The following is a 16,034-nucleotide window of genomic DNA, read 5'->3' as shown; positions in this document are numbered from 1 at the left end:
TCAGAAGTGGGATGAATTTAACGGTACGTGTTACTTTTATTTCAATATATTAGCATGTTTTACTTTACAATTAATACTGTTGGAAATAGGCCACAAACATAAGCGCCTGCAGTTTTACCACATGCAACGCGACGCAGCGCGTGAGAGTAAATCAGGACTTTTAGGTACATTTTCTTGCCATATATACGCGGCTAGCAACGTTCCATATTAATCTTGTTTTAAAGTTTTATAGTTAGTAATTTCGTTCGATTTCTATTAACAATTAATTACCGCTACTGCTTATGGGGGGTGGTGATTACATTATTAATTGAATATTTATTGTAATTAAATCTGAATGCAGTATCAAAATGATTATTGTAGAAATTGTAATTCCACTGTAAAAAAAAAAAAAAAATTACAGTTACAAGGAAAGTGATGAGTGATGACTGATTATTTGAAAGTCAGTATAGACTTGTGCCTCGTATTAGTGTATATTTTAAGATATAATTCAGACCAGATTACTTAATTTACTTTACTATTATTATTATGTTATTGTAACATGAGTTTAGCGCTTCATTTTGTTTTCTCTAATTATTGATAATGTTAACATAAGAAGTGTTTTCAGTAAAGCAAAGCAAAGTAGTCAAATGTAAAGTAGGTTCAAATGTAAAGTAGGGTCAAATGTAAAGTAGGGTCAGATGTAAAGTAGAGTCAGATGTAAAGTAGAGTCAGATGTAAAGTAGAGTCAGATGTAAAGTAGAGTCAGATGTAAAGTAGAGTCAGATGTAAAGTAGAGTCAGATGTAAAGTAGAGTCAGATGTAAAGTAGAGTCAGATGTAAAGTAGAGTCAGATGTAAAGTAGAGTCAGATGTAAAGTAGAGTCAGATGTAAAGTAGAGTCAGATGTAAAGTAGAGTCAGATGTAAAGTAGAGTCAGATGTAAAGTAGAGTCAGATGTAAAGTAGAGTCAGATGTAAAGTAGAGTCAGATGTAAAGTAGAGTCAGATGTAAAGTAGAGTCTGATGTAAAGTAGAGTCTGATGTAAAGTAGAGTCTGATGTAAAGTAGAGTCAGATGTAAAGTAGAGTCAGATGTAAAGTAGAGTCAGAGGTAGAGTCAAATGTAAAGTAGTCAAATGTAGAGTCAAATGTAAAGTAAAATAAAATGTAAAGTAAAATGTAAAATAAAGTAAAATATAGATTGTTATGAACATATCATGTCCTCGCGTATTTTGGTTACAGTTACAAATGAATGACGACGATCAGGCACTACCGGCTGAGACCCAAGCTGAAGCAGCCGATGAAAACTCAAGTCTCGACGGTGGTCGCGGGCGTAGCATACAACGGACTCCACGAAGACGAGTGCTGCGGAGTCCTTCACCACGGAGGGTACGGCGCCAACGTTCACCATCAACGAGGTCACGCTCCCATTTACGCCGGAGTCGTAATCGAAGTCGGAGCCGTGCCTTTGCTAATGAACGAGGAAGCGGAAACAACGCCGATCAACGGGAACCACGGCTTCGCAGTAGATCCAGGGAACCACTACGACGCCATGACCGATCCAGAGAACCATCGCGACGACGAAGCGGATTCAGGGTGTCCCCTCGACAACAGCAATCTTCAACTACCGAGGACACATCACGTGAGTTTTTGTCTCAATTTACAAAGCTGTTAGACAATCTTGGATCCTCTCGTAGGGGTAATAAGGAAACTTTTTCAAACGTTAACGTAGTGCCAGAATTTGATCCTTCATTAAAAAAAACCAAACTATTAGAAACTGGTTAACAAAGGTTAATGAATGTGCCCAGTTGTATGAATGGTCAGAACGTCAAATAATACATTATGCCTTACCAAAGTTGGTGGGCGTCGCAAAAAAAATGGTACGAGGGTCTACCAACTTTGTTATATTCATGGTCCGAGTGGCAAGCCAAACTTAAATCTGCCTTTCCTTCAGAAGAAAATTATGGACAAATGTTAACAGACATGTTGGCTAAGCAGGCTAAGTTTGGAGAGTCACTCGAAGAATATTACTACGAAAAAGTTGCCTTATTAAATCGTTGTGACATAGTAGGGAAACGGGCGGTTGAATGTATCTTATATGGTATAGACGATAGGTCGGTGCGTCTTGGAGCAGAGGCAGCACACAAAGAGCATATAATCACTACGTTTTAAGAGACAGGACTTCCATACTAGCGAGTGGAATCAGTTTGTTTCGCAAATCATTACCAAAATGTACCACAAAGAACTGTCAAAGAACCATAGTACCAACATAAGCAATTTAAATAGTGTAGTACGCTACACGCTTGCGTTTCTTATCGATATCGATAAAATGGGAAGGGTTGAAATATAGACTCTTGTCTACAAATTTTGTACTCTAAATCAAGTTAGGATCGAGTCCACATTTAAGTTGTATCTTATATAGTGGATAGTTCTATGAGTGGACTAATACGTGGTCGAGCTTAAAGTGGACCCGATTTTTTTAGAACACCTTGTTGTTCTTCACCACTAGGAAGGATCAAAGTTGCACTTTTCTTCCCTACTAGGAGGGATCACTTTTTTTCCTCTTTTTGCATACTTCTTAGGTTAAATTATTTAATTTAATTAACATTAAATAAATTAATTTAATTTATTTATTTTTTATTTGTACCATAATAATTTCCTCATAGGTGATGTAAAAAGCAGTATGTAAATTTATCACGTGGTAGCAAAAATAATACCACCCTTAGGCGTTAACACTTGAATCCCTCACTACGCTAGGATTCTATTTTAGAATACCTCGTTACACTCAGAATGTAATTATAAAATCCTTCACTATTTTTTTATATTAAAAGCACTATTTTCAAAATGATCTGCAGATACATGTTTCAATAAATGTAACTTTTCTATGGGAAGATGTATCAGGTCTTTGTTCCCAACAAATTTGACCCACTGCCTGCATCTGAAAACATACAGCCTTGGTTATGTACAGTTTATATTCCAAGTGTTAACTATTATTTAGCGCTAATATGCATCTATAAATCATGTTTTTTTGGCATCCAATTATCAACAACCCTTTATCAATGCTCTAACTTTTTATGTATTTATATGTCTGTTTATCATGAGAACCGGTCTGGCCTACTGGGCAGTAACCCTGCCTATGAAGTCGATGGTCCCAGGTTCAAATCCTGGTACGGGCATTTATTTATGTGATGACCATGCGTATTTGTTCCTGAGTCATGTGTGTTTTCTATGTATTTATATGTATATATCGTTGTCTAAGTACCCACAACACATGACTTATTGAGCTTCCTATGGGATTAAGTCAATTTGTGTACTAATGTCGTATAATATTTTTTATTGATTAACAAAAAGAGAGATTAATTTACTTACATTTCAGATTAATATATTAAATAATTACTAGATTAAAAAATGTTAAATAATGACCATTAATGCATAGATGATAGATAATTTTCCACTGAAAATCTTCGACGAATTAATTTTGTGTCATATTGCATGAAGTTCCCAGAAAATTTCACATATTTTATTTAATTACTTACACTGATATATAAATAAACATACAATTATCGATAGTTTTAGTACATGTGTTTAAAGCCTGCTGCACCAAAATAAGGTAAAAAGTATCTAAAGCAATACGTACCGGTCTTTATCCAAGGGAAATTTCGCCATAAAATCCCTTTTTTTTTCGTGATTTTCTCGAGTGGCTCGCTTGCCACATATTTCACACTTAGTAAACCGTTTTCTCGGTGGCATTGTAACAAAGTCGTTCTTTACTCCGATCACGGTTCACTATTATCGATATTTTCACTAAATAATAAAGAAAATGCACGAAATACCAGAACAAAACATTGAAACCTTCATAACAAACAAAACAATTAGGCTGACAGTTGACTTGATGTAAACTTGACAGAATAAATAGCACTGACGTTTTATTTTTCTTCGTTGGCAAAGATTTGCGAAACAAGTTCCATACAAAACTTATTTTGTTCCTAGTTGCGTCAGCCTGGCAGCACAGTTCACAGATACGGATAAGCTTTTGGCATATTTACGTAATGCAAAAACAGGGCCCGTTAGATACTTTAATCATTCAAGTAAAAAGACTCGGGAGATCAAGCCTAATACTACTGCAGGAAGTACAAGTAAGGATAATACTCGTACTAATATACGTTGCTATAATTGCAGAGAAGATGGGCACCCCTTGTCAAAGTGTCCTAAGCCTATAAAAAAATGCAATAAATGCTCGTTGATCGGTCACACTGACTCTGAATGTTTTCGCCCCGGGAAAGAGTAAGAAGCTAATATCAAAATGTTTAGGTCCGTACAAAATTGTTGGGGTAATGTGTAACGACAGATATTCAGTAGAAGATACTCAGATTACGAGGCGTAAAGGGAAGGCTATCTACAGGGGTGTATATCCAGTAGAAAAGATACACCCGTGGTTATATCTCAAAAGGTCAGAAGATGACACGAGCTCAGAAGAAATGGAAGAGGATGATGTTAGTAACAGTAGTAACACAGCCATAGATATAACGGATGATATATTAGAGGTAGGCGGAATTTAGGAATCATGATCCAAGAGAAAAAAAAAATACTAATAATAAACAGCTGTAAAATGAGATAAAAGCCACGAAAATAGTGTCACGGATAGAAGGATGATTAAATATAATTTAAAATGGTTATTGGAAGGATGTTAATCTTTTTTTTTTCAGAGAGATAATGGAAGGATGTTAATCTTTTTTTTTCAGAGAGATAATGGAAGGATGTTAACTTTTTTTTTTCAGAGAGATAATGGAAGGATGTTAATCTTTTTTTTATTTCAGAGAAATGATGGAAGGATGTTAATTGTTTTTCAAAGGAATGATTAAAGGTTATTTTTGGAAGGTGTGGTTAAATATTATTGTGATGAGATATTGGAGTAATTGATGGTATATGTTATCAAGGTATATATTTATTATGTTATTAATAAATAATTTTTGGAAGTCTTAAAATTTTTGGCTAGTAAGATATTATAAAAATAAAGGATTTTTATAGTAGTATAATGAATTGGAGAATAAATTAATACACAGGGTTACTTAAATTGTATGTAATGCAAATACATGGGAAAGAGAGGATTCACTATTGAAACTTAATAATAGTTCATGAGATATTGTATAATTAATCAGATAAATGAGACAATCCGTTAATTAATTAAGAGATGGTCATGTTTTCTAAATCAAGCAAGCATTATTGATTGGAAACATTTTATCACACATGGGGACTTACACGAGGTCGTGACATGATTTGTCAGGATGGACGAATCTGTAAGCTTATGTTTATTAATAGTCATATTTTGACTAAATGAAACTCGAGTGGGTTCCCCTAGTGTGAAAATATGGAACTAAAATGTTGTCCAAGGTTTAAATATATACTTTATAAACATATTAAATAATGAATGTACCTAATTAATTATAAATATTGTTATACTAATTTAGAAATACTACATACTCATATTCAATATTCATTTATATATTGTACAATAGTTAATACTGCTAATGAAAATAAAGTAATGTTATTGACTTGGGATTGGTTGCCAGTTCCTATTCGTGCTCTTTTATTGAAACAAAGTGGGTTGATCGAGTTTTGAACTGGTAACCGATAACAAGTCCGAGCGGCATTCGGTGCTTGGATTCCGAGGTGTAAACAAGTGTTTCAAATATAGTTAGTTGAGTGAAAAACTGTGGTTTGATTACTTCGATTTAACCTAACACGTGAAATTGGGTCATATGCGGTAATGGTTTAACACTAATAATTTCAATTATCAATGCTGCTGCTTCAGACCAAAGAATATAATACTCACTAATCAATTTTTCGTGTTATGGCTCCATCAAGGTGTTGATGATTCTGCCAATGTCGAGGTTGGATAAGACATGGCTAGTATATGAATCTTATTACGGTCATAGACACTGTTCGGTGGAGTATCCGATCTGCAAAGAAATACAAATTACGACTAACTAATAGACTACATACAACTATTAAACAATATGAACACTACACTATGTATGTACAGAACAAACTACAGTTACTTCAGACCAACAAACCGAACGAATTGCGAAAATATAATTTTTAAAAAGCATGACTGTCACTGTCAAAGTCAGATGTCGACCGACAGAGTACTGTCAGTGTTATAAAAACCAATATGAAATTAGCGATATACTAATTAGATTATAATAACATAGGAATAATGTTCTAATAATTTTGAAAAGTGTATGAAATATTCAAATATGTTCTCTCCGGTGGGTCAACGAGTCTTACATAAGTGCCTCAAAATTTTGAGGTTAACTTTTGTTGATTATAGCAGTTTGCCCGATTTGAATAAGTTAAATATTGTCAGAACTGTGGAAAAGACAATAGATAACAAAGCTTCTGAGATCTTTGTGGAAAGCCCCATTCATGTGAAAGTGCAGCCAATTGATGTTAATGATATAAAAGCCCACGACAAGCTGACTATGATATTGTATAGTAAAGGCAAAGATACAGGTGATTTTCAAGTAAAACAATCTTCTAAACGCCTGGAATTGCTAAATAAAAATACGTCTTCAGACAGAGATGACGTCTGCCTGATACAAGTTCCATATCAATTAAAAGTTCATGTTACCACGACTGACAATGCTTCAGTGCATCTGGCGAAATTAGAAGGAGAAGAGTTTGTGGTAAAAACTCAGAAAGGAACAGTAAATGTCGCGGATCTAAAGGCACAGAATATTCGAGTGGAGAGTGTGCAGGGTCAAGTCAAGACAGAAGGCAGACTTGTAGCAAGCAATATAGACTTGAAAACAGGCAAGGATGCAGGAATTGATTGCAACAATGTTATGGCAAATTCTTTCTCTGTCACGTCTCACGCTGGCTCTATCAGCGTCAAGTCCTGTTACAGTGACAAGTCCCACTTCATAACTGCTATGGGTAATATATCATTGGATCATCTCCATAGGGCTGTGACCATAGATGTGATTCAGCAAGGAAATCTGCGCATCACAGGTTTCTCAGGTAACCTGCAAGCTTCCTTAAAGAGTGGAGAAGTATTTATGCATGCTTCCCAGCTGATAGACAAAAGCAGTATTTTCATACATGAAAAGGGTAAAGTTGAGTTACTTATTCATGACATACTTAAGAATTTGCCAGCCACAAATCTGATAGCAGATAGAATAAAAGTAGATGACAAAATAATGAAGCTGGGCCGGTTCATGGATGACTCCCACCCGAAGCGGTTCAGGTTTGAGGGAGAGCCACATAATGAATTGCACATAGTCTGTAAGAATGGCTCAATTGAATTGAAGGAAACTAACTTACCTTTCATTTTATAATTATAATTTAATAGTAAATTTACTGTTTGCAATTCCATATTAATTTAATTAAAAATGCAAGAACTTGTTATTTACTGTTTGTATTTATTAGAAAAATAGATATTGATTATAAAGATATCTAAATATGATTTTATCACATTTATATCTGTATTCTGGATTTGAACTCTGTATATTGAACCTAAAAATATTTTCTAACTATTATAGTCACTGGCCTAGCAGAGTAAAAGTGTTAACTATAGTATATGTGTAGTAGAACCATATATACAAATGTTAATTAAATTGTTTCATAATAATTATGATGAATGTTGGGTTGGATATATCAGTTTTTGGGTTCCATAGTGAACTAATTAATATTTTGCTAAAGGTATGACACCTCACTTGACTAAAACAACAATTTTTTTTGAATGTATATTTGTGTTATGTAATGTATACTTAAATTCTCTTTGAGTCTGTAAATGTCAAATCACATCACATTCATATACTTTGAATAATAGATAAACTAATATAAAGTGTAGTCTTGCAGTAAGGCATTTATTTTAAAACAAGTTTTTCACATCATCTATTCGGAAAACAGCTTTTTCTGCCCTGATAGGAGGGATTAAAGTGGCACTTTTCAGTTCTAGGACATTTTATTACTACTATAAAATATTAACAGAATCAATAATGAAAAAAGTATGCACATAACAGATTACAATTTCTTTATAATTGATTATGTTCATACTATTTTTTAGTTTAAATAATATTTTCACACATAATATCCTCATAGGTAATGTGAAAAGGAGTATATGTCATATGGTGGCAAAATTATTTCCACATTAGGCGATAACACTTGAATCCCTCACTACGCTCAGGATTCAATGAACACCCATGCTGTAAATATGTCATTTTGTTCCCTTGTGACACAATCTACTATTAATGATTTTACTATTTTTTAGAGTTCCTAAATGTTAGTCAATCTGCTTGTTAAATGTTATTTAATTGTTTTTGTTGTTTTAGGCTTTTGATATTCTTCAGGTTATAGAAATATATTGATTCATTTGTCTTACAATGCTGCAAATCGCCTGGACATGATGGCAAATGTTTAAGGAATGTAATGTTTGGAAATACTGAAAACTCTCATTACATAAATGTATATGAGGTACATTGCAGCAAGTTCCTTCCTTACATTTGTAAAATGCTCTGATACTACTTGCATTTCCGTAATTCCTTGTTAAATGTTTTTTTTTAATGAACTATAGATCACAATAAAATAGAAATTAAGCTTTGATGAATGAGAGTTAACAGATAATTAAAAAAAAAAAATTTCGAATCAAGTGCCAATTTCGGCTGAACCTGTTGTATGCTACTTCGAATTAGTACAAGTTTTTGTACTTTTACACGTGTATTAATACATTATAAATATTATGTGCGTCTTTGCAACTAGAATCTATAAATATTTAACAAATCTTGGCAGGGTACCGAGAGCATTTACCCCAGCTGCACTAACTCGAAAAAGCTACATAAGTCCTCATTATAGCTGTTAAGCTTGCGAAAATTCAGCACTGACTGCGAGTAAACGCCCCCATATGCCTGCCTATGGCCTGGGAGTAGGTACCAAATATTGTGTAAAATTATTATTTAGAATTTAGAATGAGATTTTAAGATAAATAATGTTATAATATTGTAAAACGATCATTGCACTTGTTATTTATTAGTAGTGAAAGAAATAATTAAAACTTCTTCTAAAGTAATTGTTTATGTGCTCTACCTGGCCATATCTCATATACCCATGTCTCAGTCGCTTACAAAAAAATTGAGCGATAATTACCCATTTAGCGGCGCCTTTTGCACAAACAAAAAATAATAAAAGGAAAAGTCATCATTGGACTTTGCGTTTATTGCAGACGATTAAATATCAAATCATTGCAGTTGGCATCATTCACCGAATTCGCGTCCTAATTAATTATCAGCTCATTATCCTAATTCCTTTTCAGTGTATTTGTTTGTTTTCGATCTAATATAGGTAGTAGTTAATTGGGTGCAAAGATGAGCGGCGGGCGCTCGGTGGGCACGCTGATAACGAGGTAGTTTATATGCAGCGGCGACGAGCGCGCGCGCCAGTCCCGCCGCCATGCCCGCCTGCGCGCCCGAGTACGGCCGCCTCGCGCGCTCTAACACAGAGCTCGTGTTCTCTCCGCGTGTCAAGCGCTGCTCGCACCAACCGCCGCCCTTCACCGCCCTGCGACGGTCTTTCTCCTCCACTTTCTCGCTTATTCCCGAAGAACGTGCCATCTCTCCGGAGCGCCCGCCACCGCTACCCCGTATCATAAGAATCCTTACCTGGGGGCCTCGACTCTTATTCCGACCGCTATTCGCTCTGCTAAGTATCATCGCACACCCAGCTTGGAAACAGATTCTCGTGGTATTGCCGACACTCTGGATCGCCGCGTCGCTGTTTATTTTCTGGAAATGCATACAGTGCCCAATAGGAGTGGTAAAATTGATTGCGCGCGCTCTCCGTTCAGAAAAAATCAGCAAGCAAAGGACCGTCCTCATCAGTGGCGGAAGTTCTGTTCAAGCGTTGCACTTGGCGAGAAATTTCCACTCAGCGGGGGCAAGAGTCGTCGCCTTCGAGTTGGAGGGTCAATTTACTTTGCTGAAGTATTCTGCAGCCGTCAACAAATTTTACACAATACCACGACCCAACCCGGCGGACCCGTTAGCCTATGCGCGCGCCTTGCGTGAGATAGTGGACAGAGAATCAGCGGTGTTCTATGTACCCGTGAGTTCCTCGACCCCGGCTTATTATGACGCACTCTCCAAACCATATCTAGAAGTGATGGGCTGTCAGTGTTTCGTGCCTAGTGCTCGTGACGTCGTAACTTTGGATGACCCTTTGGAGTTGATACGCGTGTGCCGCGCGGCCGGGTTGGCGACACCGGAGTTTTGGGTAGTGACCAGCGAACACGATGTTCGTTTGTGGTACGAGAACTACGCTACCAGGGAAGGCCGGTATTATATCGCTAGTGCTGGAGCGCGAGGTGCTAGAGACCGGCTACGATTCGTTATGCCAGAAGACAAATCAAACTTTAGATTTACACGCGAAATAAGCGCAGAGAAGCCATGGGTTATTATCAAGGAGCCCAAAGGAGAAAGAATTGTAACTTGTACGACTTTAAAGGAATCCCGAGCGGTGAACAACGTGACATGTCGCGTAGATTCCGTGAGAAAAGGACTGGTACCGCAGAAAGACGAAGAGGTCGACCTGTGGGTGCAAAAATATGTGTCATCATTGTCACCGTCGAAACCCATGACTGGTCACATATCATTTAGACTGGTACGTGAAGAAGCGTCGACAAACGGGCACGGGAACAGGTTAGTTGCGATGGCAGCTCGTGTAGGAGTATCACTGCCTTATTTATGCCAAGCTTCGACGAGTCGTTGTGGGCACACAACTACAGCTACTGTGGGGAAGCTGCTGAATTCGGTGTTAGACACACGCGAAGCACTGTTTGCTTTCTGGGACCCGCTGCCATACTGCGCATACTATCGTTCCCGGCGGCCTGAGGAGCGCCGCCCGCCTTCGCCGGAGCCCTGCAAGACACCACCTAATGTGCCTCTCTGAAGTGAAATCAGTGCTGGCGTAACAATAATTTATTTAAGACACTCTGTACCTGAAGAGTCGTGAGTGAGCTCTCTGATTTTCGGCTGATGCCGTGTCCAAGGAGCGCCTGTCTGTTGTTCTCCCAGTTACCGATGCCCGGTTCTAGGGACGATACGATATGATTGTAACTACTAAGTAGATACCCGTACCAAATGTTATTATTAAGCTATACTAATAAGTATTTGATAAAGGAATAAAAACACGGTCGACTAAAGTCAATATTTTATTTACGCCCGACATATTTATGCTTCCAAGGGTCGTCATTATAAATCACTATTCCATTCACTTTGCGTTATATTTTATTTATCTACTGCGTTGGTATTAATAATAAGGCAAAGTAATAACAGTCAATCGGTCTGTACTAACAGTAAGAGCGGTCTAAAGGCCATGCCTGGATAAGCTAAGTGAAATTGCCCCCAGCGAGTTTTGGCTTTTAATTTTTTTTGATGATGTGGCTTTATATTAGTAGCAAGGATGCAAAATATCAGCCCCCCAAATGTTATAGATTTTGGTAAAAAAAAATGAACCTCAATGTTTTTTTTCTAGCGAGCCGATTTTGACGTGCGTCACATATATTGTGCATATAGTAAAGGCAATTATACGACATCATTTTTTTACCAAAATGTATATATAGCATTTGGGGGCTGATACCTTGCATAAGTACTTGCCACTAATATAAAGCCATATCATAAAAAAAAAATACAAGCCAAAACTCGCTGGGGGCAGATTCACTTAGCTTATCCAGGCATGGCCTATGTATTTGTTTGATTTGTGGGCAGTAATTATGTTTTAACTAATACAAAACTTATAACAAATCATGTTGCTCTTAAACAGAATAATCCTATGAGTTTCATCCCTTTTACAAACTTTTTTTTAGAAAAGTATGGCTTAATCATGCAGATTAGCAAACCGATATTTTTCCGACTGTACCTAAATATAATTAAACTAGTAGCAGTGTATATATTCCAGAGGATTCACATGCTCCATGGTCGGAAACATTCCACAGAGCGAGTTACAGGCGGCAATTACTGAGCAAAAAATATCTCGCTTCACTAAATTCCTGAGATTATCTCAAAGGCACAACACTATACCAATTACTTGCTAACTGTTTATAAATAGTGGGTATGATCCAGGCCGGTGAGCAGCAGGGAACTAGCGAACGAGAATAGCTTACTCGTATGCATTTATACTTTAAATTCCTATATAGGTAACTACGATCTATTGCGTGAACTTTGTGAGGAATTAACTCTTGACTAAACTTTTTATTTTATTAAAATATCTGAGACACGAATTTATAAAGAAATAAATAAATGATGCTTTCTTAGGATTCTATTTAACTAGTTGCTTAGGATTCCATTTATCCTGATTTCATCCTATTACTTCAATGTATTCCTTTTCACCTTGTGCTGTAGGTACCTATTAGCGTACGCTAACCGGTTGGGACGTTGGGAGTCTATTTTTGTCTCAGTTCCCTACTTAATGGGCAGGTGCTGAACCGAATGAGACTTTTTTCTTACATTTCGACTTAACAGGTTTCTGCAACCCACCATTTAAAGTGGTACCTAGATATTTATAGGTATGTATATATCTAAACCTGTTTTTGTAAACAATCATAAGTTACTTAATGGCTGTGAGCATTAAGAGGAACATATACCTATACCGACTATATTTAATACCTAAGTATGTAGGTACCCAAAGGTTGAATAACTACATACTTACCTTCATGATACTAAGGAGTTATTAATATATACCGATACTTAAATAAGAAGCGTAGGCATCGTCTAAAAAACGTGTTTCGAATTTGACAGATACTGTGCTCCCACATTGGCTGTTATAAAATGTTATACAATATCGTGTGACAGAGACATAATGATCTATTATGTTGTCCCTTCCCTGTTGCTTCCCTGCCACTCGATATTATATAACATTTTATAACAGCCAATGTGGGAGCATCATAAAGTAGATGTTGCTATACAGCCCGGTATGTACATTATCCGGCATATTATATTCTGGTTGTCAAAGGTTGACGTTTATACCTACAAACATTAGCGCCAGCTAGTTTAGCTGTTCCATTCGAGTCTTCGAATTTACTCCCATTTTACACCTCTACTATAGATAAATTAAGCAAGAGTTGGGTGTATTGGGGATGGGGTGGGAGGAGGTTACCCAAGCTGCCCAGGACCGGAGTCAGTGGAAGAAAATGGTTCGAGCCCTACACCCCAGCAGGGGGTAACAGGATGAAAAGAAAGAAGAATAGATAAATTAGGTACCTAGTAACTCTTTGCTAAATACCAAATACTTATAGCTACATTGTATTCGGTATAAAAAACTTTAACTTTAACTGTACCAATTCCATGGAATTGGTACATTTTACCTAACATCAAATGAGGTAGTTCTGTTTTTTTTAATAAGTATGTTGGTAGTGATGAAATGGTAATAACAAATCTAAGTTTTCGACCTCGAAAGTCCTTGGGATCATTGTAAAGTACGTGAAAATCCATTAAATTTTAGGATTTTTTTCAGGGTTTGTAATTTTTTTCCACTAAGAACCGGAGTTAGGGCAAAAGTCATTATGCACACTTTTAAGATGATATTTGCAATTAATTGAGTATAATTTAGTCTTAGTAAGCCGAATAGTTTCAAAGATACGGCTTTTAAAAGGTTTGTAAAATTCTGAACTAACTGTAACTGCAAAAAAGGTTGCACTAGCACTTGTGGTTGCAGGAAAGCAGGACTCAAAAACTACAGCAATGGCGGTAGTACTATTAGTTATTCTGTGGCAATGGTCAATCCTGTGAGAATATACAGGACCGGAGATGTATGCCGACATTGAAAAACCATTCATTGATAATCCACCATCAAATGACAATTTCGACCGGCCTGATCAGGTTTACAAAGAAATGCTACCACACACGCTGGCCCCAGAAGGAGTGCTGTGGATCCAAAGGAGAAGCCTGGTCCATCAAAGATATACAAGAGATACGAGTTACAACAATTTCCCTCGCTGTACTGTATATTATACACACAATGATCTGAAGGGTTTTCGAGGTGGAAAACTTGGATTTGTCATGACTATTTCATCACATGTAGCTAATCCATATTTATTATTATTAGTATTTTTTAATATATGTAATGACCTTAGTTATAAGAAATGTAATGTCTTAGGCTAGTCCTGTATTGTTACATTTTGTGTTTTTTTGAATAAATTTAATTGAAATTGAATTGAACAACTACCAATATATATCAAAAACAGAACTACCTCATTTGATGTAAGGCAACACCTCTTTTTTGGTATGATTTCCATGTATTATTAGGTAAATCGGAACATTCGGCCATCTAGTTGGATACTAAAGGTGGCCGTAGAATCCGTCTAAGCAACTCTGCACTAAAGACGTGACCAATTGTATGAGTGCAATAAATTTAAACGTCATTCGTCAGGGGACAAGCAAAACTCACTAATTACTGAAAAATTATTAAACAAAAATAAACCTTAGTATAGTAGTATAATGGTTAATTATGGCTATGGACTTGTGGTGGTAATTTAATTAGTTAATTTTGCTTGTCACCTGACGATATTTTCCATATATTTTCATAGTATTTTGAAATTTACGGTACAATTCCACACTTTGTCACTGCAAAGTCTGTACAGATTTAAGTAGTTTGGTAAGACTCGCTATAAAAATAATAAAATCGTAATAATCGTCTTAACGAAAAGTCGACGGCTATTTGGTTAAAGCCTAAACCCAAGGATTAAAAACCGGCCAAGAGCATGTCGGGCCACGCTCAGTGTAGGGTTCCGTAGTTACTCTTCCGTCACAATAAGCTAAACTGGAGCTTAAAGTATAGTAAATTGTTAACCAAGGGATGAAACGGTACCTTTCACCTGAGTTAAACAAATAGGCAAATTTGCATAATCAGTACCTAATTAAAATAAGTCTTTTTACTATGAAGGGAAAACTTTTTGCGATAACTCAAAAACAGCTAAACTGATCATGTCCGCTATAGTTTTCATTTAATGTCTTTCTTAAGCTCTACTTTCACGATTTTTTTCATATTTTTTGGACCTATGGTTCAAAAGTTAGAGGGGGGGGGGACACATTTTTTATTTATTTCGGAGCGATTATCTCCGAATATATTCACTTTATCAAAAAATGTTTCTTAAAAGCCCCTATTAGTTTTGAAAGACCTTTCCAACGATACCCCACACTCTAGGGTTGAAGCGAAAAAAAAAAATTCACCCCCACTTTACGTGTAGGGGAGGTACCCTAAAAAAAATTAAATTTTTAGATTTTATTGTACGACTTTGTCGGCTTTATTGATTTATATATTCATGCCAAATTTCAGCTTTCTAGCACTAACGACCACGGAGCAAAGCCTCGGACAGACAGACAGACAGACAGACGGACATGGCGAAACTATAAGGGTTCCGTTTTATGCCATTTGGCTACGGAACCCTAAAAACGCGCTACCAGCACCTAACAGGTTTGAATTAGGTAGGTAGTTAATTTATGCTTTATCCCTTTCTTACAAATACATAAGTCAATGACAGATTAAGACAAACGACTCCCTAATTGAGTCATGTAGCGTTTATGAATAACGGGGTAAGCCAGCTTCTGTTTGAATTGAGAAAGTGACTGAAATCCGGGACCATCGCCTTCATAGGCAGGGCCACTATCCACTAGGTATGCGAGACCGGTCGATTTTACATTAGGTTAATACTAATTTTATGATAGGCAATAAGTAGGTGAGTAGCTATATCACAAAATCAAACCGAGGAACTTCTTTTTTTGATTCATCGTCATCATTATAAGGCGATATGCCAAATGGTAAAATTAGCTCAGACATGCCATCACCATTTATTACAAAAGCAGCAGTAAAATAGCCATAGGAACCGCACGGTCTGCGTTTTTATGCAGTTACGAAACTATAATATAAATAAAAATTCAAAATCTCATGATCACCGTGTAATCACTTTCGCTCAGAGTAATAGAGCCTACAATACAAGTATCCCGCCTGACGACGCAGCTACCAGCAGCGAACGTGTTAAGCTACGTTCATATTATTTGACGACCGGTCTA

The 16,034-nt window shown here is 36.6% G+C and overlaps 2 protein-coding genes across 2 annotated transcripts; both read left to right on the top strand.

The window, feature by feature from the left end:
• The first annotated feature begins 6,218 nt into the window (after positions 1-6,218).
• Positions 6,219-7,383, top strand: LOC133516314 (uncharacterized). The gene has a single exon (XM_061849191.1). It carries the CDS (start codon positions 6,219-6,221, stop codon positions 7,311-7,313), a length of 1,095 nt encoding a protein of 364 aa, XP_061705175.1. The 3' UTR covers positions 7,314-7,383.
• Positions 7,384-7,439: 56 nt separating this feature from the next.
• Positions 7,440-11,170, top strand: LOC133516312 (uncharacterized). The gene has a single exon (XM_061849184.1). It carries the CDS (start codon positions 9,424-9,426, stop codon positions 10,915-10,917), a length of 1,494 nt encoding a protein of 497 aa, XP_061705168.1. The 5' UTR covers positions 7,440-9,423; the 3' UTR covers positions 10,918-11,170.
• Positions 11,171-16,034: the final 4,864 nt, after the last annotated feature.

Source organism: Cydia pomonella, chromosome 3 (genome assembly GCF_033807575.1).
Source record: "Cydia pomonella isolate Wapato2018A chromosome 3, ilCydPomo1, whole genome shotgun sequence".
Taxonomy (NCBI): domain Eukaryota; kingdom Metazoa; phylum Arthropoda; class Insecta; order Lepidoptera; family Tortricidae; genus Cydia; species Cydia pomonella.
Note: the sequence above shows the minus strand (reverse complement) of the source record. Positions and strands in the feature narration are given on the sequence as shown.